Source organism: Trichosurus vulpecula, chromosome 4 (genome assembly GCF_011100635.1).
Source record: "Trichosurus vulpecula isolate mTriVul1 chromosome 4, mTriVul1.pri, whole genome shotgun sequence".
Classification (NCBI taxonomy): Eukaryota; Metazoa; Chordata; class Mammalia; order Diprotodontia; family Phalangeridae; genus Trichosurus; species Trichosurus vulpecula.
In genome coordinates this window covers 60,214,518-60,240,536 of record NC_050576.1, presented here as the reverse complement: position 1 = coordinate 60,240,536, position 26,019 = coordinate 60,214,518, and the positions used below count along the sequence as shown (strand labels likewise).

The 26,019-nt window shown below is 41.5% G+C and overlaps 1 protein-coding gene across 1 annotated transcript; it reads left to right on the top strand.

The window, feature by feature from the left end:
• Positions 1–25,713, top strand: GPA33 (glycoprotein A33). Its single transcript, XM_036755484.1, has 7 exons — positions 1–4; positions 9,518–9,672; positions 11,470–11,686; positions 15,758–15,913; positions 23,335–23,454; positions 24,188–24,311; positions 25,584–25,713. Exons 1-7 carry the CDS (start codon positions 1–3, stop codon positions 25,711–25,713), a joined length of 906 nt encoding a protein of 301 aa, XP_036611379.1.
• Positions 25,714–26,019: the final 306 nt, after the last annotated feature.

Sequence of the window (26,019 nt, the reverse complement as noted above, 5' to 3'; positions counted from 1 at the left end):
ATGGGTAAGAATTTAACAAGTGAAGAGGGGAGAGGGAATACAGGTGCAGATAACAGCTATGAGCAAAGAGATGGAGATGGGGAAAGTCCCAGGGATGTACAAGGACACACATTTAATTTTAATCTGCATTAGCAACATCTTCTTCATCACCCTCTTAAGTGTTGACAACCGGTAAAACAATAATATGAAGCTCTGATTTATGGTATCAGCCCACTTCCAAGGTATAACTGCTCACACTAAGAATTTCACAATTGGTGCTTTAGAGGTGGTTAGAGCTGACTCCAGCACTACTCATCTTGGAGGCTACCTAACTTCACTCCTTCATTTTACCAGTTAGGAAACTGAGGCCCAGACTGACAAAGCAACTCCCTCAACCTCCCAGGAGTAGTAAGTAATAGAGACAAGATTGGAAGCCAGGCCCTCAAATTCCAAATGCAGTGCTCTACTTTGGCAATCACTCAATCCAACCCCTCTCACCCTAATCTACTCCTCACAGAAGAGAAAACAGATCTAGAAGGTTGAATTGACTTGTCCACTGTGGCATAGCTAGTGAGACACAAAGATGAAACTGCAATCCACATATCCTGACCCCTGGCCGGCTGTTTTTTGTTTGTTCATTTTGTTTTGTTTTCTTTCATGGAGCCGTGATGCTTGTCAGGCCAGAGTGACTTGTTAAAGATTTTGTGGCTATATCATTCTAAACAGGACTTGATCTTTGCAAGGGAAAGGTAAATCAGATAGCAGAGTGAAGAGAGAAGTAGTGAGGGCAAGGGAAAGAGCACTGGTTGGTTTCTATCAACACCATTATTGGCCCCTCTCCCCTGCCAGGAGATTTATAAACCTAGATGACAGCTGTCCAAAGGTAATTTCAGAGTCTGGGACAGGAGGCCCAGGTCCTCCTCCTAAGAGCTCTCCCACCTTCTCCCAGGTGCCTTCCATTCCTCCAGCTGGAGAATAGATTCTTCTGTTTCATGATTAGAGATCTAACTTGAGATGCAAATACTCCTCGAAGAGGCAAAACATGACTTCAAATATGCATCAAGGTATAGATGATGGATAACAGATCCTCTTCTGAGAGCAGGTTTTAAAGACGACATTGAGAAAAAAAGTTTAGATGAGACAGGTTACCAGTTTTATGATTTCACCTCCTGGTCTGTCTGGATTGCTGGGTGGGGTGGAGAAGCATTACACCCAATCTATGGATCATTGCAATTCTCCTGATGTGTCCCTTCACCTAAGGGAAGGTCTCAAAGCTCCCCTTGTTGGGGCCCATCCTGAGATCATTCTTGGTTACTATGGGGCTGTGGTTGCCTGTTAGGTCAATCCTGTCTGAGGTTTCAGGCTGGGTCTTTGGCTAATCCATGGAAACAAAAGACTCCTTTCTAGGCCATCTGTGCATTCTCCAAGGGAAGAGAGGGGGATCAAAACCAGGGAATTTGGAGTTTCAGAATTTTTTTCATAGAATATTAGCTTTTTAAGTCAGTAAATAAACATTTATTAAGTACTTAGTATGTGCCAGGCATTGTGCTAAGTGCTGGGAGTGGGAAAGAAAGGCAACAATAGGCCCTGATCTCAAGGAACTCACATTTTAATGGGGCAACATGCAGATGACTGTGCACAAAATATATACAGTATAAATGAGAGATAATTTCAGAGGAGAAACATTAGAATTAAGGGAGGTCAGGAAAGATTCCCTGCAGAAGGTTGAATTTTAGTTGAGAACTGAAGGAAGCCAAGGAATCCAGGAGGCAGAAAGGAGAGAGAGCATTCCAGGCATGAGGGACAGCCAGTCCAGAGATGGAGTGCCACTTGTGAGAGATAGCAAGGAGCCCATTGCTGTGGAATCATAGAATATGTGGAGGGGTTGAAAATCTAAGAAGACTGGAAAGGTAGGAAGGGGCTGGGCTGTGAAGGGTTTTAAAAACGAAATAGGATTTAACATTTGATCCTAAAGTAATAGGGAACCATTGGAGTTTATTGGGTGAGAAGGTAACATGGTCAGATCCGCACTCAAGGAAGATCAATATGGCAGCTGAGTCAAAGATGGACTGGACAGGGAAAGGACTTGGAGTAGAGAGACCAACCAACAGGCCATTGTGATAGCATCATCTCCAGGCATGAAGTGATGAGGGTCTGTACCAGAGGCAGAAGGGACCTTAATTACATTAAATCAACAAGCATTTCTTAAACTCCTACTATGTGCCAGGCACCATGCTAAGAGCTAGGGATACAAAGAAAGGCAAAAACCAGTCTATTCTGAAGGAGTCTACAGGAGTCATTTGTCCAACCCTTGAAATTTACAGATGATGCCACTGAGAGGTTAAGTGATTTTCCCAAGCCACCCAGTAAGTCCATCATTGGGAAAGAAAAAAAGAGTATTTGAACCCTAGCTCTTCTACTTACTGGCTATGTGATATTGAACACCTAGCTTCCCTCAGATTTCTCCTCTGTAAAATGGAAGTGTTGGACTAGGTCAGGAGTTCTTTACCTGAGGTTGAGGAATTTTAAATAAAAAAATTTAGTAACTGTTTCAAGATATTTTTTTCCTTTGTAATCCTATGTGTTTTATTTTATGTAATTAAAAACATTATTGTGTGAAGGGCTTCACCAATCTGACTTCACCAGATTATCTACTGAAGAGGTCCAAAACATAAATAGGTTCAGAATCCCTGGAGTAAATGATCCGAAGTCTCTTCCAACTTAAAATCCTATGGTTTTATGAAAGTTTATCAAGTTAGCAGCAGCATCAAGGTAAAGAACTCACTTCTCACTTCCTAGTTCAGGTCTCTTTCCGCTAGAATACACAGCAGAAAAATAGAATGAGTAAATCTTACAAAAATGCATTTCCATTACAAAAGAAAGGTGGAGAGGGACAAAAGAAAGAGAAAATGGGACCAAGGGGTAGGGAAAGGTTTTATCTAATTAATGGTATCCTGAAGGCAGCAAATAATGATGCTCAATTAAGCTCATTACATTTTTGGGTTTGGGTGGGGATCTCTTATTTCCCTTTGGATCAAGTCCATTAGTATTTACTGATTTTCTATCTCATATGTAGTAAAGTGTTAGGCAGTCTGCCACCTGTAGGGAGAGACAGGGTGAGAAATCAGGGCAGGAGAACAGGAGTCTTAGAGTATTCAGTGTTACTTCTCACCAGTTTCCATCACTATGGCCCTAGGCAATAAGTGGTTTCCCGATTTAGACATAAAGGGCGATGCTATAAACAAATCAGAGGAGCAAGGAATAGTTTACCTGTCAGATTTGTGGAGAATGGAAGAATTTATGACCAACCAAGAGATAGAGAACATTAGGAAATGCAAAATGGGTCATTTTGATTACATTAAATTAAAAAGGTTTAGCACAAACAGAGCCAATGCAACCAAGATTAGAAAGGAAGCAGAAAGCTGGGAAACAATCTTCACAGCCATTGCCTCTCATAAAGGTCTCATTTCCAAAATATATAGAGAACTGAGTCAAATCTATAAGAATATGTCATTCCCCAATTGATAAATGGCCAAAGGACAGGAACAGGCAGTTTTCAGATGAAGAAATTAAAGCCATCTATAGTTATATGAAAAATGCTCTAAATCACTATTAATTAGAGAAATGCAAATTAAACAACTCTGAGGTACCACCTCACACTTATCAGATTGGCTAACACAACAAAACATGAAAACGATAAATGTTGGAGAAGAAGTGGGAAAATTGGAACACTAATATATTGTTAGTGGAGTTCTGAATTGATCTAACCATTCTGGAGAGCAATTTGGGACTATTCCCAAAGAACTATAAAACTGTGCAAACCCTTTGACTCAGCAATACCACTTCTAGGCTTGTATCCCAAAGAAATCATAAAAATGGGGAAAGGACCCACATGTACAAAAATATTTATAACAATTCTGTGGTGGCCAAGAATTGGAAATTGAGGGGATGCCCATCAATTGGGGAATAGGTGAACCACTTGTGGTGAATAAATGTAATGGGATACTATTGTTTCATAAAAAATGATGAGTAGGCAGACTTTAGAAAAACCTGGAAAGACTTACATGAAATGATGCTGAGTGAAGCGAGCAGAACCAGGAAAACATTGTACATAGTAACAGCAGCATTGTACAATGAACAGCTTTGATAGAATTAGCTCTTCTCAGCAGTGCAGTGATCTAAGACAATTCCAAGACTCATGATGGAAAATGCTATTCACACCCAGAGAAAGAACTATGGAGTCTGAATGCAGATCGAAGCATACTACTCTCTCTCTCTCTCTCTCCCCCTCTGTTTTCTTTCTCGTGATTTTTCTTTTTGGTTCTACTTCTTCTTTACAACATGACTAATGAGGAAATATGTTTCATATGATTGTACATGTATAACTATATCAGATTGCACACTGTCTTGGGGAGGGAGGAGGGAGAGGAGGGGGAGGAAGGGGGGAAAATTTAAAACTCAAAATCTTATAAAATGAATGTTGAAAGCTAAAATTAAATAAATAAATATTTTAAACAAAGCAACAACAACAACAAAAGATTCACAAAAAAATAAGTGGTTTCCCCTGCCTCCAGCCCCTCCCAATGCACTTTGGACCACAAGAAAATCTACCGTATGATGGGAAGCACACCAATCTTGGAATCAGGAGACTTCAGGTTTTTTTTTCAAGATACACAGGTCATATTTATTAGTCTTTTTCAATAATTGTTTCATACAATGATTATGTGTCCTTTTCAGCTGATGATACCTATGCTGAAAGTAGAACCACATTGAAATAACCGAGCCCTACATTACTACAAAATTGCAACTGACATGCACATGTATATTCCATATGTACCACATTCTTTGAGGTGGCTCGTCCAACCCCCATTAGAATTCTTGAGGAACTGGTGGGAAGAGTGCTTTTCTAATCCTATAATTAATGAACTATCATAGGCATGTGTGAATATCTATTATTAATCTATTTTAACTAGTCAGCCAGACTTTAGCTTTTAGAAGAGGGCATTTTACAATGGCAGGATAGATAGCATAATTGGTACAAAATATTATCCAAAAGTCTATGGCTTAGGAGGAGACTTCAGTTTGAATCCTGGTTCTACCACTTACTAGCTGTATGACCTTGAACTAGACATCATAGAGAAAGGGCCCACCTTCCTCATAACTACTAGCAACTACTGACCAATCGCTACCAACAGGCAGATAGGCACAGGAATCCTGGGAACAGGGGCATCCCCCTCAGGTCCAATGTCCAGCCCAGTTCCCATAGCCTTCATCTAAGGAAGCAACTCCTGTGACAAAGGGGCCATCTCCACCAACTGTCCCACATAGGACAAACACAGAAAAGAAAGGTCTTGCCCCTAAAGTCCTTGACATTGTCAAAAGGTTTCAAAATCAGAAATGAATAAGATTTTATTGGTGTTGTCTCCCCCATTAGAATGTGAGCTACTTGAGAGCAGGGATCATTTTATTTTTCTATTCAAATTCCCAGTGCTTAGCATAGTGCTTTGTACACAGTAAGGGTTTAATAAATGCTTCATGCATTCATTTATTCATTCATTCTGGGCCTCGGTATCATCATCTGGAAAGTGAGCATGTTGAACAAAATGATACCTATGGCTTTAGCATCCTCCACTTGTATAGAAGAGAAGAGCCTTGTCCAAGGTTCCATAGTGGCAAGCCATCAGCTTGAGCCCCATGGGTTGTGGTCACCCTATTTACTAGGGGTCTGAGGACTGGTGTCCCTGTTCCATTTAACCACTAAAGCCACTGTTCTTCCTGTACACATTACAGGTGCTTTCTATCTGCCTTCCTTTGTTTCTCAACCTTTCCCCAACAGCCATTTGGGCACTTGCTGTATTTATCCCCTCTCATTCCTCAGGAGGCTGTTGTGAAGGCAAATAGAGCCATATCTGTGAAATGCCTTGAGTGCCCTGAAGAATGACACTTCTTTTTTTTTTAATTTTTTGGAGTGGGGAAAGCAGGAGGCAGGGCAATTGGGGTTAAGTGACTTGCCCAAGGTCACCCAGCAGTAAGTGTGTCAAGTGTCTGAGGCCAGATTTGAACTGAGGTCCTCCTAACTCCAGGGCCAGTGCTCTACTCACTGCGCCAACTAGCTGCCCCCAAGAATGGCACTTCTTAACACTATTTGGAGGTATTTTGTATCTCCACCAGACTTTTGTCCTTCTGTACATCTTCTTTATGAACATGTGTGGTTTTTTTTTTAATGAAAATGGATTTTCTTATGTAGAAGAATAATGTTAGTTTCCCCAGGTTTTACACTAAGGTGATGGGAGTGTGTGTATTTTGCATGGGTCAGTTCCACAAAACATTAAATTATTCTTCTCTAGTGCATTCCTTTCATTGGGATATTTTAGTTTCTTGTCAAAATTGGAAATAAGGCTAGTCTGCCATGACTTGCTCTTAATGAAGCCATGCTGGCTCTTGGTGACTACCAATTTTTTTTAACATCCATCAAGCATCTTTTTAAAAATCCATTCATTCTAGAATTTAGCCAGGAATCAAAATCAAGCTTGTTGGCCTAGTTTGCAGATGCTATTTTCTTCCCTTTTCAAAAAATCTGGACAACGTTTGCTCTTCTTCACTCCTGCAGTAACTCTCCTATTTTCCATAATCTTTTAAATATCACTGACAGTGGCTCTGCAATCATATCCACCAGTCCTTTCAGACCCTGAGGATAAATATAGTTCATCTGAGCCAGGTGGCTTGAACTCATCAAAAGCATCTACCGGAGGTGCTCTCTTACCAGCTCCCCACTTATCTTGGGAATCAACTCCCTATTAGCCATCTCTGTTCTGTCCTTTCTAGTCCAAAGGTTATTTTCCTTGGCAGAAAACAGTAGCAAAATAACAATGGAACAGCTCAGCCTCCTCCTTTTGTCAGATCTCACTATCCTATCCACCCTGAGCAGTGGGCCTAATGCTCCTTTGATCCTCCTCTCTTGCCCATTATAACTTGAAAAACATCCTTTTTCATTGTCCTCATCTTCCTTGCCAGTCATTGGGTCACATTTCTGTATTCATCCTCCGTTCCCTGCCCTTATTCTCATCTTTTGTACTTATATAAATATGGTATATTTATATTTTTTCCTTTATAAATACATGTTATTGCTATCTTTTGTTATTCCTATTTCCTATCATATTCCTCCTTACCTCTCTTTCCAGAGAGCCATTCCTTTAAATAAATTGTGAAAAAAAAGGAAAAGGAGAAAATCTCCATAAAACTAATTTTTAAGATATCCAAAAAGTATGATGTCAGTATCCAACACCATCAACTGCCCCCTTCTTCAAAGGTCCAAGAGAAGGTATTTTCTCACACCTCTTCTTTAGGGCCAAGCTTAACCATTATAATTTCAGGGTACCAAATATCGATTGTTTGTTGTTCTTTTCATTTATGTCATTATAGTCATTGTACATATTGTTTTCTTGGCTCTGCTTACTTCACTTTGAATCATTTCATATACATATTTCCATGTTCCTTCATATTCCTTATGTTCATAGCTATTTATAGCACATCAATCCTCCATTAAATTAACATGCTGCAGTTTGTTGAGCCTCTTCCCCAGTCTGGGGGCTTGTACTCTGTTTCCAATTCTTCACCACTACAAAAAGATGTTACTAGAAATATTTGGCTGTATTGGGGACTTTTTTTGTTGTCATTGACCTCCTTGGGGTATATCTCCAGCAATGGACTCTCTGTGTGGATCAATGGGAACAGCCACTTTTCTTGCATATTTCCAGATTGCTTTCCAGAATGATTTATACATATATATGTTTAAATTATTGATATCTTTTGTTTTCACATAACCTTAATTTCTATGTAGATCTCCATCTCTTCCTTCTCTCTATGTATATGTTTTTACACCCACATATATACATATACACACATGTCCCAGAAAGTCATTCTTCTTAACAAATAATAATAAAGAAGAAAGGACAAGAAAAAATTAGTTCAGTAAACCCTAAAACATCATTCCCATCTTAGAGAAATCCAACATTTCAACTGTTGCCCTTATACTAGAGGAGTTCAGCATACATATTGATGCTCTTTCAAATACTCTGATTCCCTAGGTTCTCAATCTACTCAGTTTCCATGACCTCTACATCCACCTCACCTTTGCTACACACAGATATAGATCATCCAAGCCTTGATTTTGCCATCACCCACAAGTGTTCCATGTTCATGAACTAAAAAATTATCTTGTCCATTCATGTTTATCATCCATCTTTTTCTATGCCTTACAAGCTCAACCCTATTTTTTTGTTCTCACCTTGACCACCATAACCTTCATCCCTCAATTCTTTCCCAGATCATCACCCAGCACTGGCTACGCTCTTCCTCCTACCTCTTCTTAACTCCTGTTTAAGTCCACATTATCCTCTACTCTCAAATCTTTTGCTTCTTTGTGCTGTAGCCAATTACACTTTGCCCCCAAATTTGGCTTACTTTGCCAAATCCCAAGTCTACATTACTCCTGCCACTTACGTCCTTTATCACTAATCCAGGTGCTGTTGCATGGAGCTCGAGAATATCATGGAACCATGCCAGCTGGGTCCATACTATTGCACTGGTTGTCCCCACGCTTGGAATGCTCTATTCTCTCATCTCCACCTCCTTCCCCTGTCTTCCTTCAAGATTCAGTTCCAATTTAACCTTCTACAGGAGGCCTCTCCTGATTTTCTCAGCTACTACTGCTTTCTATTCTGAAATGACCTTCAATCAACTGCATTATTTACATTTTTCTTCCCCTTTAGAAGGTAACTTCTTTGTAGTAAAGGGCTGTTTTTACCTGTCATCCTATCTCCATTTCTTAGCACAATGCCTGACACATAGTAATGTTTGTTGATTAATTGGTCCACACCCATACTCTTCCAACACTGCACAATGGGAAGGAGTTGCGAAGTCTTCTCTCTTCTTCAGGGTCAAGCTTGGTCATTAAAACCTGTATATATCTTTTTAAAATCTTAACATGTAGGTGAGTTCCATAGACTCCCGCACCTACGTCTTCAGGCAATTCATTTTTTTTCCCAGTTTGTCAGAATTATTTCCTTTTGCATCTTCAGAATTTCATTCTTTAGGGCCTCCCATCCCTCCTACATTGACTTCCCCTTGTAGAATTTTAGTCAATAGAATAATATTTATATTCCCTTTGAAACCTTTGAAATCTGCCCTCCCCAAACTTAAGGCCCATGTCAGACTATTCTTGGCTTTCCTCTCTGTTATAAACAAGGAAGAAGCCGTCATTTCTTTCCAAAGTTCCAAGGAAGGACTTAGTCCTCCCTCCCTCATTTTTGGCATCCTGGGACAATACCTTAATTTTCCCATGTTAGATACAGCTCTGACCATCTACTTTGCTCCTTATCTTTTCTGCTTCTTGTGTGGTCATTCTGCTGGGGCTGCCGGCCTGGAGTAGCTCAGGGTGATTGACCCCACTCTCACAGAAACATGGAACTCCTTTGAATGGAGAGGAAAGGGCATGTTTTATGGATTTGTCTCACCTCATTTTCTACCTCCATTTCAGTCTGGGGAACAGCTTATACCATCTCTGTGCGGACACCCACGAAGGTCCTACGAGCTGCCCAAGGGAAGAGTGCCACACTTCAGTGTTTGTATGAGACAACAGTTGCAACTAGAAGTGGATTCATCCAATGGGATAAGCCTCTAACGGACCCTCCAGTAAGAAGCCAAACATCCTCTGAGCGGGGGAGAAGAGAAGGGCTGGAGATAAGTAGAAGGGTTGGGCAAGGTGACCTGGGGACACCAAGCTCAGACCTGAGACAGCATTATACATAGGCAGAATACCTTGGTACCTGCATGCTGAATTTAGCACTAATAAGGAGGGCAATACTCTGCCTTCTTTCCTGACAGGGGCCGCTTCCTGGGGCCTGCAATCTAGGGAAGGGCAAAGCTAGACAGTAAGGTGAGAAAGGGGAATGACAAGGAGAGCTCATTTTACAATTTTGCTTTAGGTAGTCCTGGCTGGGGGCCTAGAGTGTGTATTCTCTCTTCCTCCTTCCCTCTCTCCCTCCCTCCCTCTGTCTGTCTGTCCGTCTGTCTGTCTGTCTGTCTCTGTCCGTCTGTCTCTGTCTCTCTGTCTCTGTATGTTTCTCTCTTCCTCCCTCCCTCTGTTTCTATCTCTGTCTCTGTCCCTTTCCTTCTCTGTCTCTTTCCTTCTCTCTGTCTCTGTCTCTCTCTGTCTCTCTGTCTCTCTCTGTCTCTCTGTCTCTGTCTCTGTCTCTCTGTCTCTCTCTCTCTCTCTCTCTCTCTCTCTCTCACACACACACACACACACACTCTGAAGGTCTTTAAATAAAGTGAGAAGCCACCCTTAATAAAGTGTAAAGTGGTGGCCTATAGAACAGAGTAAAGCCTTCAGGAAAAGTGTCCTCTTTTGGTTTTGTAGGCACCCGAGGATGGTTCATTCAATGATAGACTCATTCAACAAACATTTATTACATACTTTCATTCATTCATTCATCCACTCATTCATTAGTTCATTCAGGCTACCTCCAGGCACCAGAATACCATGCCACCTGGACTTTGACTCATAACCGTTATTGTTATTATTTACAATTATTATACAAACATAATAGTTATTGTGAACTCTGAGAACCTTAAAGTGCCACATAAATGCTAACTATCATTATCATCATCATCATCGTGATTATACAAGGCACTATGCTAGGTATTATGGGATAGAAAGAAGAATATGACAGTTTGGGTCCTGTCCCCGGCCTGTTCAATTCTTCTCTCTTCTTTAATGCCCTACTCAAATGCCAACTTCTTCAGGAAGCCTCCCAGATTCTCCCTAAAAATGACCTTTTTCTTCAGACTTCAGATAGAATTTTGTTTTTTTCAATTCTCTAAAGAACTTATATAATATTGAGAAATAGCTATCTGTGTTTGTATCTTAACCCTCTACTGGTTTGTAAGCTCTAGGAAGGACGGGACTGTGTTTTATCTAAACTTTATATTTCCCCAGCATCTGGCAAATAGAAGTGCTTAATAATGTTTGTCGAATGACTAAATGCCTAATTAAGAAAAAGAAGACTGGATAAATCACTTTAATTCAAGGCTTGATGTGACTAGTGTAAAAGGTGCTAAAAAAGTGCCCTAAGATAATGCCCTTTTCATCACTGTAGTCCGGTGATGTAGAGAAAAAAATATTTTTGGAGAGGATTGGGCTTCCAGTGCCAGTCTGCTATTTGATAGCTTTTGACAAATCGCTTTCCCTCTCTGGAACTCACTTTCCTTATCTGTAAAAGGAGGGGCTTGCAATCACTGATGCCTTAAGGTCTCCTCCAGCTTCACATCTTCTGGACCTTTACTTGCTTTCATGCTTCAAGGTTCTGGGGCCTAGAAAGGCTAAGAACCAAGGTTGGCAACTGGTAGGAGGGGAGATGCCTATCCTAGCTTAGCACCGGGGAATTCCTGGTGGGGCAGGAGATTAGTGACATTTCTTGTTCCTTACAGGATCAAGTAGTCATATGGTCCTTCTCCTCAAGCCAGTACAGCTTTGGGAATCGGTACACAAATCGAGTCAACCTGACAGGCGATTATATGTATAATGACGCCTCCATCTCCATCGGGCAGCTGACCATGGATGACAATGGGACCTATGAATGCTTATTGATGCTTGATGGAGATTTAACTGAAAACAGACAAGCAAGGATGGAACTCTTCGTTCTGGGTGAGAGGCACCGACTACTCCCATTATCCTCCTGTTCCCTTTCACAGGTTTGGGTGAAGTAGTCCTCTAAGAGGGGGAATCTGATTTTAAATAAAACCACATTCGCATTAGTTAGACATGTACTATGTGCTTGACACTGTGCTGATATAAAACTAATCACCATGCTCTAGGTAACTGATGCGGAGATACTTCTGATCCTTCTCAGCACAGAATAGTGGAAAGAGTGTTGGGTTTGGATAATTGTCTTGGCTTTCTTGGATTGTTCTTATTTTTTTCCTAGTTTTTCCTCAGTCTCTCTCATTTGATTTTTATAGGCCTTTTTAAGTTCTTCCAAGAACTCTATTTGGGCACATGACCATTTGACTGTACTCTTTGGGGGTAAGAGAGGCTTTTTTTTCCTCTTTAGTATCCTACTCTGAAAATGAACCCTGCCCCTCTATCCGCATAGTAGCTATGTATGGTTGGGTCCTTTGTCCTTTGCTTACTCATTTTTATTGACTTAATTTTTTTTTTAGCAGCTTGTTATTATAGTCACCTCTAGTCCCTGGGTGTGGGGGATGGTGCTTCTGGCCTCAGGTCCTTCTTACTGTTACTTTCTGAGCTTTGTCCAGGGTCCAACCTCGCACTCCTCTCCCTGTCTAAGCCCTCTAAGGCCCCCAGCCACTCTATGCTGGAAATGCTCTTGCTGGCCGAGGATCCTCCAATGACTGTAGCCTTGCACCAAAACCAGGAACTCGGCTCTCCTGTAAACGTCCACAGCCAATAGTGTCCCTGCCCCACTGCTTCCGAACTTACCAAGCATGTGCTGGTTCCTTCTCGCCTTCAGGACTGTGTCAGGGCAACACAGCTGGGCCTGCATCCCTCTGCAGCAGAGGGTCCTTCAGTCTTCCCCTGATCAGATGTCCCACTGCCCACATTATCTGCAAAGTGAGAATTCCTATGGCTGAGGCTGAGGCTGAGGCTGAGGCTGAGGCTGAGGCTGCCTCCCAGCCCAGCTGCCTCTAGGGCTTGTTTCGGCTGAGGGAGAGAGCCTAGGGGTGTTTTCACTTCACTCTGGCTAGACCTCCTTCCCTGCGGTCCTTCCTCTGGTCTTCTCCAGCTGTCCCAGGAGGACCACTGTTCTGCCCCAACTCTGGTTTATTTTTGCTGCTCTATGTTCACCTTGAGGCACTATTTTGTCTTGTTTGTGGAGGAAATCTAGAGAACTTGCAATTTTCTGACCTACTTCTCCATCTTCCCAGAATTCCCCCCGGCCGTGTTTAGCCCTAACCTATCTTTTCAGTTTCGTTACATTTACTCCCTCTCTCCTACTCTTTATACCAAGCAAACCGATCTCTGTTCCTCATACCAGGAACTCCATGTCCCTTTGTGTGGGTCATCCATCATTCCTCCTCACCTTCCCCTCACAGATTCTCTTCCACCAAGATGCCGCTCAATCATGGAGCCTTTCCTGTTCCCCCCAACAGCTAGTGCCCTCCTAAGTACCTTCTCCTGAAGTATTTATTTGCACATATTCTCTATGTACCCATATATATATTTGCTGCCTCTCGAGCCCCTTCAGAGCAGTGGTGGTTTCATTCTTTGGTTTCATTCGTTCCCCCAGAGCCTAGCATAGGGCTCGGTACATTGGAAGCGCTTTATAAATACTTGTTAGTTGATTAATAGGGGTTCCCCAGGCCACTGTTTAAGAGAACACTGAGATGGAACCCTTTTATCTGAGGTTTCTGAGCTCTACAATAACAAATGTGAGTCACCAAGGGAACATTACTGAGTGAACAGTGTCCCCTGGATGCTGAAGCAGACCCAGACAACACATAATGCTGGGAGAATTTGAAATGGTGCTGTACGAGGATGGGCTGAAGAATCTGGGGATGTTTAGCCTGGAGGAAAGATTTAAGAGAAATATCGTAGGTGGATTCAAGTGGTTGAGAGGATTAGCCTTTTGTTTTGCGTGGCCTCAGAGAACAGAATTAGGATTAACGGGTAGAAGTCACAGAGATAAAGATTTAGGCTTGAAGAAAGTAAATACATCCTTAAATGAGAACCAGAGCCACAACTAACTATTCTAGCTCCCAGGGCAAGTACCAGAAGTGCAGGCAAGGTGGAGGGGATAGGGGACAGAAATCAGGAGAGCTGCTGGGCTAGGGAGTAGGGTGGTATAGACTGGGGGTGAGCTGACCCAAAGTGTGGGTAGGCTGTAGGATTCTCATTCACTATTCACAGATCTGCCTCTTAGTTGTGTCAAAGGGTGGTTTTTAAATGCCTGGCTTACATGGGATAGTTGACGGTCCTTCCTAGTTGAGTTTAGAGTTTTGGCTATGTCCCTCTGGTGTAACAACACCCCCAGAGTAGGTCTCACCCCAAGGCCCAGGCAAAAATGGAGGGGTTGGAGGGAACTGGCAGGGGAACACAGTGGGGGAGAGGCACAATATTGGGTACAAACATGACAGTGGCCATCTTCCTCAATCCTGGAAGCGGTAGCCTTGGTGATGTAGCAGAAGCAGTCAGGCCTTTGAGGGCTTTGGGGGTAAAACTGGCAAAGATCTAGAATGACAAGGGATGGTGAGCAAGAGAACTATAGAAAGCTGGGAATTTATTCCATGGTTTTTATGGCCTGTTTATGGGAGGTTATCCAGGCTTATAGCCTCCCCTAAATTAAAGGAGGCAATGAGGTCTAGTGGAAAGCATACTGGTTCCAGGTTCAAATCCTGCCTCTGACATGACTTTTATGGTCTCAGGCCAAGTCACTTAACTTTCTTGGGCCTCAGTTTACTCATCTATAAAATGGGGAGATTATACTAGATGGTCTTTGAGGTCCCTCCAGCTTTCTATCATCTAACAGTTGTGCCTAGACAGACCCTGTTTTCTCTGGCATCATTACTCTCTAAGGAAACACCAGTCTCTTAGTGGATAAATGGTAGTTATTATTATCTTTTATAGATAAAGAAACTGAGTCTCAGAGAAGTTAAGTGAGTTGCTTAAGGTCACAGAGATATTAGGGGGCTCTGTTGGAACTCAAACCAGCATCTAGTTTAATTGTCCCAATGGTGCAGATGAGGAAACTGAAGCCCAGGAAAGGTCAGTGAGTTGCCTGAGGTCACACAGGTAGCACAAGAAGTGTGATTTGAACCCAAGTCCTTTGGTTACAGGGCTAATGTTCTTTCTACTATATAAACCTAACTTTGAATCCTGGCTCTGTCATTTCATTAATCAAGACCCTGAGACTTGGTTTTCTCATCTGTAAAATGAAAGTTTTGGACTAGAAGATCATTGCCAAAGTCATTGCCAGCCCTAAATCCCACAATTAGGGGTCGTTACCTGTTGAGATTGCCACTTTTAATCTAACTTTTTATAAATGCACTTTTTTTAATTTTAGAAGATTCTCTTCCCAGTGACGTGTAGGCACTTATTTTGTATTAAGTGAGGTTTGTGAGATCGTAGGTTCAGAGCTAGAAGAAACCCTAAAGATCATTTAATTCAATGCCCTCATTTTTACAGTTAGAAAAACAGGCCCAGAGAGGTGGTGACTTGTTCAGGGTCATGTAGATAATCAGTGGCAGGAGGAGGTCCTCTGAGTCCTGATTCGATGCTCTTTCCACTAACACCACACCCTCCCACTCCAGAATTATGGCAAAGGCTCAAACTCTCCAATCAAGAGTAACCCATGGGAAATACAATCTTCAAAATTTGCGTTGGGCACACCAATGACTTGTCCAGACTCTGGTCATGTATTTCTTACTACACTTTCATGTTCTGACTGGATTAATAGCCATCTGTGTGCTGTATCTCAGATTCCCTTCCATCTACTCTGTGGATACCTAGTGGTTTGTATGTTGTCTCCCCCATTAGACTCTGGGCTCCTTGAAGGCAGGGACTATCTTTTACCTTTCTTTGAAGTGCTTAGCACAGTACATAGTAGGCACTTAATATATCTTTGTTGACTGAATGAATATGTGATCAGTGTCAGTAGGGTGAAGATTGGGGTAGGAGGGCATATTATACATAATGGTCTACCTGGTCCTTTCACAGACTCACAGAACATGATATTCCCTGTCTTTTCCTTCTTTGCAGTGCCCCCCTCCAAACCAGACTGCAGCATTGAGGGGGAAACTACATATGGGAATGACATCCAGCTAAAATGCGAATCCAAAGAGGGATCCCCGACTCCCCAGTACAGCTGGAAGAGCTTTGACATCCAGAACAAGGAACGGCCACTCTCATCATCAGGTATCTATGAGTTATTGCATCAAGAGGGGCCATCTGCGGTCAGACACTGGAGTGCTCACTCCCTAGGTTCCCGAGTTGTTTGTATTTTGTCTCTCCCATTAGACTGTGAGTTTTTGAAGGCCAGGATCATTTTTGCTTTTCTTTGTATTCCCAGCATTTAGCACATTGCCTGGCACCTAGTAAGCATTTAATAAATGCTTGTGGATTTGACTGGAAATCAAGAAATTATTAGACTAGATCAGAGGGAATGTCTTAGATGTGGCATTTAAAGCTTTCAGGGAGGTATTTGACAAAATCTCTCATGTTATATTTCTATACAAGATGGAGAGATAGGAAGTCGTTGAGAATAGGTATTACTTGTCTCTTTAGTGTTTATCATAGTGCCTGGCATATAGTAAAAGTTTAATAAATGTTTGTTGATTGGCTAAGAGATATCAGCTGGGTACAGTTAATGGATTTAGAACCAAAATGAATGGGCAGAGAACATGAAGCTACTGAGTGACAGAAGAAAAGGAGGGGAGAGGGATATAAGGATAAGCTTGGTTGGCTTGATAGTTATGCCTAGAACAGGTAGATGGATATTTAAGAGAGTCGTTCACATGGGAAAAGGGGAGCTCTGCATAACAATGTCATTTGTCTTGTTGTCCACAAGGTGGCCACATCGCAGCAGCAATGGCTTGTTTCTAGTTCATAGAACTAGACTAAAGTTGGAAGGAACCTTAGAGGCCATTAAATCTGATCCCCTCACTTTACAGAGGAGTTGCTGAGGCCCAGGGAGCCTCAGTGATTTATCCAAGTTCACACAAGTATAAAGTGTCCGAGATGGGATTCGAACCCAAATCTATTCCAGAGCCAGCAAGGTCCATTGTTTCATAACATTATAGGCTCTCAGAGATGGAAGCGACCTCATCTAGTCCAATTGCCCCTTCCTTTTACCGATGAAAAAACTGATCTATGGCTGGGTCACACATTGGAACCCAGATTTCTTGATTCTTAGCCCAGTATTTTTCCTGTTATACCATTCTGCATCCTCTGTGTTTTTGGGAATTCTTCATGGGAATGGTGTGTATCTGTCAAGTTCCTCTTCCTTCTTCTCCTTTTCTTTGGTTTGGTGCTGTGATTTTTACTGTTTAGGGAGCTCCCTCGATCACTGGCTACACCCAAGCATTCTGCCACTTTTGTCACTCAAGATACAGAGACTAAGTGACTTGCCCAGGGTCACACAGCCAGTATAAATCAGAAGTAAAACTTAAATCAACTTAATTCCAAAGTTGGCTCTCTATCCAGCAGACCACAAAGCCTCTCAACAAGAGTCCCTTTTCCATAGCACCACTACCATTCTGTTCCTGAGTCCCTCCTTCATGGGTTGTGCCCATGGTGGCTAAATCCCACCTCTTCATTCCTTAGGCTAGTGGTGGCTCCATTCCATCTCTTCATTCTTTAGGCCCTTGGCAATAGTAATATCCAACATTTTTCAAATTAGATTTCATATTTTTAATTAACAAGCATTTATTTTCTCTCCCACTCCATGCCCAGAAAAATAAAAAAGAAAACCCTTGCACCAAATATGCATAAAGCAAAAAAAATCCTAAATTGACCATAATAAGCAACATGTATCTCATTCTACATATTTAGTCCATCATCCCTCTGTCACAAAGTGGACAGCATTCTTTATCATCAGTCCTCTGGAATCATGGTTGGTTATTGCATTGATTAGAGTCCCCAAGTCTTTCAAAGTTGTTTACATCTTTACAATATTTCTGCTGTTGTATAAATTGTTCTCCTGGTTCTGCTCATATCACTCTGCTATCAGTTCATAAAAGTCTTTGCAGGTTTCTCTGAAACTACCCTTTTCATTGATTCATTGTTTCTTATAGCACAATAATATTCCATTATATTCATATACCATCATTCACTCAGCCATTCCCCAATCTCATTCTAATTACATCTTTTTGGGAACTATCACAAACCCCTCTCTAGACTGGGGCATCAAAGCCAGCACCACGTGGAGATGTTTCTTTCTTGGTGGAGTTGGACTATGATACCCATAATACCTGATGGTGCTTAGGGAAACTGGGTTAAGTAGAGTCAGACTAGCCCACAAGATACTCAGCTATGTTCTCTGGTGCTTGAGGGGAGGGTATAGACAGGGAGTGCTAGAGGTAGCTCTAATCCATTAGAGAGAACCCCTTGTTTAATTTTCAACGTGAGCATTTATACTTCAGAAATTGGCAATCAACTACAAATCAGGCCTTCATTTATTATTTTTTAATTGTCTAGACCTTAAAAAGTGTTAATAGTGCAGATTAAACCTGAAAGTGTGCGCGTACTTTTTTTCAGAGTTTTATTAAACATTTACCAATACACCCCTGTGTGTTGTTCTCTAAACATTGCTTGAGCTCAGCAGGAATGCGATAAAGGACTTAGGAAATGAAAAGATCACCAGATTGAAGGCTAATAAATAATAATAATCATTTGCATTTATATAGCACTTTGAGGTTTGCAAAGTGATTTACATCCATTATCTCATTTTAGTCTCATTACACCCCAAAATATAGAGTATAAGAAAGGGGCAGCTGGTCTCTGAGCTCCACCTCCAGCTACATCTCAAACTCTCTTCTAATGAGTTGTCCCATAGAATACCTCTGATTATGGATATTTTACCTTGGAGTTCTGCCAAATTCTGGTCCTAGAACACTGGCCTGACATCCCCTGGACTCTCAGCTCATTTCAGGTTCATTGAATTGGGTAAAGAGTCTCATATTTAGATTACAGACACTAGATGGCAGCAGAACCTACAGCAAGGCATCATCTGCTCAGGAACTGTCATAGAAGTTGGAGAATTTTACTCTAAACTGACCCCCAGCACAGAGTAGATAGACAGACAGACAGACAAAGAGACAGACAGACAGATAGATAGATAGATAGACAGATATTTAGATAGAAGTTTAGGTAGATAATATAGAAAAATAGATAAATAGAGAGATTGAAGAAGAGATAGAGATATCTATAGATGTAGAGATAGGTATAGGGGAGGGAGGGAGGGAGGGAGGGAGAGAGGGAGAGAGAGAGAGAGAGAGAGAGAGAGAGAGAGAGAGAGAGAGAGAGAGAGAGAGAGAGAGAGAGAAATGTAAGGATAATATGTAGCTCTAGATATATTGGGTATCTAGGTGGCACAGTGGATAGAAAACAGGGAACAGGGCCTGGAGTCAGGAAGACTTGAGTTCAAATCTGGCCTCAGATACTTACTAGCTGTGTTAACCCTGTTTGCCTGTTTCCTCATCTGTAAAATGAGCTGGAGAAGGAAATGGGAAACCATTCTAGTATCTTTGCCAAGAAAACTCCAATGGGGTCATAAAGAGTTTCATGACTGAAGGGACTGAACAACAACTGGATAGAGATAGATAGAGATATATTTATAGACAGAGATAGAACTAGATAGATAGATAGATAGAGATATAGACAGAGATTAAGATATCTATAGCTAATTATATATATGTATCTAGATAGAGCTAAATGGAGATCTATCTAGAGATAGATAGATAGATAGATAGATAGATAGATAGATAGATCTATCTTTCTACGAGTCATATCTCTGGACTATAACTCTTTGCAACTGTGAATTAGCCCAGGCAGGGAGGTTTCCCAATACCTTTCCCTCGTCTTGTTATTAAAAAAAATTGAAAAGATTTTAAAGCAAGAAGTGGCCTCAAATGATCATCAGGCAGAGATGCAGGGAAGAAGATTGAGTAGAGCCCTTCAAATTCAGGTAGGTGATACAGTGACATGCCATGGTGCTTCTAGAGTTAGCCTGAGAATCAAGAAGCCCTGAGTTCAAGTCCCATCTCTGATATATTCTGATTGTGTGACTCTGGGCAAACAATCTATTCCCTCAATGTACCGACAACTTTTCAAGAATCAGAGTTACCGAATGCTATATCTGCATTGTTAGGAAGAGTTTCCTTATCTGTAATTCTCTACACCAATAAAATAACATACCTGAATCAGGAAAAGAGAGTAAAGGTATTATATCCCTATTGTACAGAAGAGGTAACAAAGGCCCAGAGAACTTAACTGAATTGTTTAAGGTCACATGGATAAGAATAATAACAACACATTTATATAGTGATCTAACATTTATAAAGCAACACTCTCCTCAAGGCCAGTGAATCTTTACCTACCTATAAGGTTAGTACATGGGATAGTAGAACATCCAGACTCAGAAGTTGTGAGTTCAAATTCTGCCTCCGGCATTTTGTAGCTATGTGATCTGGGACAAGTCAATTTCACCTCTTTAGAACTCATTTTCCTCATCTATAGAATAATGAGGTTGAATTAAATGATTTCCAAAGTCCCTTTTTGCTCTGAAAAAAACAAAAAAACTTATGATCTTGGGTAGAGAAAGTATGATTCCCCTTATTCTGTAGATTAATGTATTGAGGCACACAAAGGTTATTTAATTTGCCCACAGGCACACAGAATTAGGATGCAAACGCAGATCTGATGACTCCGCTTCTAGTTCCTTTCCTCTCTAGCACACTCTCTAGTAAATGGTAGAGGACCAATGGAGAGGTGTTTGATTCGTCAGCACCATGGCCAGAGGTAGTAGCAAAGGAAGGGACAGATTGTTCCTAGATTTGGAGAACAGCTACTTTTAGTTGTGGATAGTGACTTCAGGGGTAGTTTACAGGACAATAGGACCAGTCACATCTCTGAGGCCACTCCCTCTAGTGTAATGGGAGCAAAACCAAGAGCTAATCCATACTAGAGCTTTGGGAAATTATATTTCCAAAGATAAGGTCAGGAAATAGTTATCTCTTCCACATCATGACTTTTCCCATCAAGGTTTCAATATATCCCGGGTCGTCATAAGAAATTAAATGGGAATTTTGGGGGGAGTTTTATGGAAGCCACAGACGACACACAAAGGCCAACGGATAACACAGAAAAAGTTTAGAAACTCAGAAATGCATATAGTATTGTGTAATATCAACCCGAATTTTACAATAAGGTACTGTGAACATCCATAAAAGGAAAAGGAAAAATTCAGACTTCTTCTCTGGTATGAAGAGAAGGCCAAAAACTTTTATGCTGATTTTACAGATCGAGGGGGTGCCATGCCCTCAACCCCCGTGATGTAGAAAGGATGACTGTAAAAGCTTTTTCAGTGTTGGAGACATGGCTGCTGTATTGTTTGGGAACTTGAGGAGACTTTCCCAATGTGGGTGTTTCTGTCTCTCTCCATATGATACACAGACTTGTGGGAACATAGTTAGGGAAGCTATGTGTTGTACCTGTATTTTCCCTTCCCTTCCCTGACTACACACTGTAACTGCTTAGTGCCTCCCTGGTAATGCCTAGGGGATCAGTCTTACAATTCAAGAAAGGCTCTGATGATGAGTTCTTTCTGACACAGTCTGGGTTTCATCTCTGAGGTGGCAATGAAGATATTTCCCCATTAACAATGGAGCATTAAGTGTTTAAGTGCTCCAGATACCCTACCTGTGAGTAGAATCTTATAGCTCTGAATGTTTGTCCCACCTAAACCACCCCCATTAGACTTCTGTATGAATTTAGCCAAGGGAGATTAGACAAGTAATAATAAAAGCTTAAATTTGTAGCATGTTTTATGAACACTTTCACATTCACAACAACCCAGTGAAACAGGGAATATAAGTATTATTATTATCATTTTATAGATGAAGAAATGGGCACTAAAAGTTGGACTTGTTCAAGGCTTCATAGGTAGTAAGTAGTAGACCCCAGACTAGAATCCAGGGTTTGACTGCTAATCCAGGAATCTACTTTCATCGCACCACTCTGCTTCTTGGTATAAGTTGTCAGTATGTGTATGTTTATGACAAGGTTGGGGTGGGGGGAAGGTGTTCGATGGACAAGGGAGGGAAACTGGCTACTGGTAATGGTCTTCGACGCAGATATCTATCTGTCCATTGATCCTCAAAACTTTTCCCTTAAGCCACTCAGTAAGCATTAAATGAAAAAATCCATGAAGAAGGTGGGGGCTGATAGAAGGGAGGGCAGGTTGGGGGAGGTAGTGGTCAAAAGCAAAACACTTTTGAGGAGGGACAGGGTAGGGTGGGGGGGGTGAAGAGAGAGAGAGAGAGAGAGAGAGAGAGAGAGAGAGAGAGAGAGAGAGAGAGAAGGATAAATGGGGGGAAATAAATTGGAGGGAAATACACAGTTGGTAATCATAACTGTGAAACTAAATTTACAGTAAGTTTCTCTAATAGCTATATATATATATAAAGAGATAAACACAGAGAGAACTGAGTTTAATTTATAAGAATACAAGTCATTCCCCAATTGATAAATGGTCAAAGGATATGAACAGGCAGTTTTCAGATAAAGAAATCAAAGCTATCTATGGTCATATAAAAATGCTCTAAATCACTATTGATTACAGAAATGCAAATTAAAACAACTCTGAGGTACCACCTCATACCTATCAGATTGGCTACTCTGAGAGAAAAGGACAATGACAAATATTGGAGTGGATGTGGGAAAACGGGGACACTAAAGCACTGTTGTGGACCTGGGAACTGACCCAACCATTCTGGATAGTGATTTAGAATTACGTCCCAAGGGCTATAAAACTGTGTATACCCTTTAATCCAGAATACCGCTACTAGGTCTGTATCCCAAAAAGATTTTTTAAAAAGGAAAAGGAAAAGGACCTACACATACAAAAATATTTAGAGCAATTCTTTTTGTGGTAGCAAAGAATTAGAAGTCAAGGAGATGTCTATCAATTGGGGAACAGCTGAACAAGTTATGGTATATGGTTGTGATGGAATATTATTGTGCCATAAGAAATGATGAGCAGGATGCTTTCGGAAATACCTGGAAAGACTTACATGACCTGATGCAGAGTGAAGCGAGCAGAACCAGGAGAACAGTATACACAGTAACAGCAATTCTGTACAATGATCAACTGTGAATGACAGATATTCTCAGCAATACAATGATTCAAGACAATTCCAAAGGACTTGTGATGAAAAATGCTATCAACCTCTAGAGAAAGGACTGATGGAGTCTGAATGCAGATTGAAGCATACTTTTTGTTTTCACTTTATTTTTTCTTAGGTTTGTTTTTTTTTGTTTTTGGTCTATGTTTTCTCTCACAACATGACTAATATGGAAATATGTTTTGCATACCTGCACATGTATAACCTATATCAAAAAGCTTCCCTTCTCAACGAGGGGGCAGGAGAGGAAGGGAAAGAATTTGGAACTCAGAACTTTAAAGAAAAATGTTAAAAGTTGTTTTCACATGTAATTGGAAAAAAGTATTTTTAAAAAAGAAAAGATCCATTAAGCACCAGTCATTTCACTGAGTAAAATGTTCTCGATCCCAGGCTGAACAGCTTCTCTTCTCACCTTGACCTTTTCCTCTTTCCCAGCCACAGGAATGACCCTGCTTCTGAAAAACATTTCCGATGATACGTCTGGCTATTACATCTGCACCTCTGCCAATGAGATGGGGACCGAGTCCTGCAATATCACTGTTGCTGTCCGGCTTGGTAAGAGCTCATCCAGGGAGGGAGAAAGGGAGTGAAGGATGGCAAGGCCAGAAGAGAAAGGCAGGGTATCAATATGGGCAGGAGCTGTCACGAGGACTGATTAGAAAGGCTTGGGTATGCTTGTTCCCTGCTGTGCTAATTAATAATCATCATCATCATTATCCCTTTTAAGTGCTTTCAAAGTGCTTTACAGATGTTATCTCATTTTATTCTCACTATAACCCTGGGAGGTAGGTACGATCGTCATTCCCATTTTACAGATAAAGAAACGGACACAGACAGAGGTTAAGTATCTTGCCCAGGGTCTTGTTGTTAAGTCATTTTTCAGTCGTGTCTGACTTTTTGTGACCCCATTTTGGGGTTTTCTTTGGCAAAGATACTGGAGTGGTCTGCCATTTCCTTCTCCAGCTCATTTTATAGATGAGGCAAACAGAGTTAAGTGACTTGCCCAGGGTCACACAGCTAGTACGTGTTGGATGCTGGGTTTGATATGATTTTCCTGGCTTCCTGTGCTTCTCCTGTTCCTCATCTGCCCAGGGCAACTGTAGGAGTCATACCCAGTAGACTATACCCGACTGGTTGCTAAGCTGTGGCAATGCTATTAATGTTGAGTGCTTCCACAGGAGTAAAAATGGTCAAGGCTGGGTGCTTTCCAGTGGGGGTTGGGGGTGGGGGGTGGGGGTGGGGGGTGTTCTGGATATTCAGCTGAACCATCTGGTTTGCCCCCTCACAGCCTCAATGAACATTGCCCTGTATGCTGGGATTGCGGGAGGCGTGGTTGCTGCCCTCATCATCATCATCATCATTGCATACTGTTGTTGCTGTAGGAGTGAGAAGGAAAAAGACAGCGAGAGGCCGTGAGTGATACCATTTCTCTATGGAACTTGTGGAGGGAAAGAGGATGGGCCAACATTACAAGTAGCCCCATGGCTGTATGGCAGAAAGAGCGGCCGATATGGAGTCAGAAGACCCAGGTTCCTAGCCATTTCCAAACATGCTTCATACCCCACTCTTTTCTAGTTTCCCTTTATGTGCTCTCAAGGGCAGGAACTGTCTTGTTTGCTGCTCAAGTCAACAAACATTTATTATGTACCTACTAAGTGCTAGGAATACTAAGAAAGGGGAAAAAAAGTAGTTCTTGCCCTTGAGTAGCTTACAATCTAATGGGGGAAATAACATGCAACAGCTACACACAGGATGAATTGGAAATAATCATCAAAGGGAAGGCCCTGGATTTAAGCCAGAACAGGAAAGGCTTCCTGTAGAAGGTGGGATGTTAGCTGGGACTGAAAGAAGCCAGGGAAGCCAGGATGTGGGAGATGAGGAAGAGGAGATATTCTAGATATGTATTTTTGTCTGTCCCCAGAGCTCAGCACAGGGCCTAGCCCATGCTTTTTCATTCATTCTGCTTACACTCTGTGACCTTGAGCAAACCATGAATTCTCTCTGAGTCTTAGTTATTTCATTTGGAAAATGAGCAAGTTGGGTTAGATTAGCACCAACTAGCCATTAGACAATCTTCCAGCTCTAAAGCTTGTTTGCAAAATAATCCAAAGAATTTTCTTCTACTTGCTCCATCTCCTTCCCATAACAGGCTGCTTCCTCTTGGGAAAAGGTTTATAAAGTATGAAAAAAGGTTTGTAAAGTATCTTACCTTAACAGTCTTTACTTTTCTTGCCTCTCTGGAGGTGTTTCTACTTTAAGGATAGAGATTGCTGCCATTTTGACAAACAAAGGTTTGTGGAATGAATCAATGAATGAATGGATCCCCAGGTGTGCGGTGAAGCCCATGGTCTCTCTTCTGAGCATGGAATAAGCAAAGCCCTCTAGGCCTGTCTACCGATCTGGCCCTGAAAATTCCCCCTGGAAAGTCTTGAATTCCAGTACCAAGGTGGCTAAGCTAGGTCCTCACTGTTGCCCAACAATATAAATGTATGGGGCCCTAATGTTTAGCACTGGCCTTCATGGCTTATATGCCTAACAGCAAATCTCTGGGTTGAAGAGTATTGTCCCAACTCTTCTTAAGACCAACAGTCAGGTGTCTAACAAGGCAATCTACTTGTGAGGAATGACAATAGTAATGGTATTTGAAACCAATAATAATTCCTTCTCCCCTCGCCGACTTTCAGGGATCGAGAGAACTACCAGGAACCTCCAGAGCAGATGAGAGAAATAAAAAGAATAGATGACAACGAGGAAGACCAGAATCAGGACAGGAGGAATTCTGGGCAGGACTCACCTGCGCCCAGCTCCCGGTGACTGAAGCTGCTTATTGTCCTTTGTGGATGATGGGAGGAAGAGGAGAAAAGAGTACGAAGAGCATAACTTTTTTCTTTTTTTTAAATGATAATTTCCCCCCAATTACATGTAAAAACAATTTTTAACATTTGTTGGGTTTTTTAAAAAAAAGTTTTGAGTTCCAAATTCTATCTCTCCTTCCCTTCCCCACCTCCCTGAGATGGTAAGCAATCAGATATAGGTTATACATGTACAATCATGTAAAACATTTTCATATTAATTATTCCGTGCAAGACGACTTGAACAAGAAAGAGAGAGAAAGAGAAA

What these genes read in the sequence shown, in the direction of transcription:
- GPA33 (XM_036755484.1), top strand. An exon ending in AGCCTCTAACGGACCCTCCA is followed by an intron (nt 9,673 to 11,469) that starts GTAAGAAGCCAA and finishes TGTTCCTTACAG; the next exon opens with GATCAAGTAGTCATATGGTC. An exon ending in GAAAAAGACAGCGAGAGGCC is followed by an intron (nt 24,312 to 25,583) that starts GTGAGTGATACC and finishes GCCGACTTTCAG; the next exon opens with GGATCGAGAGAACTACCAGG.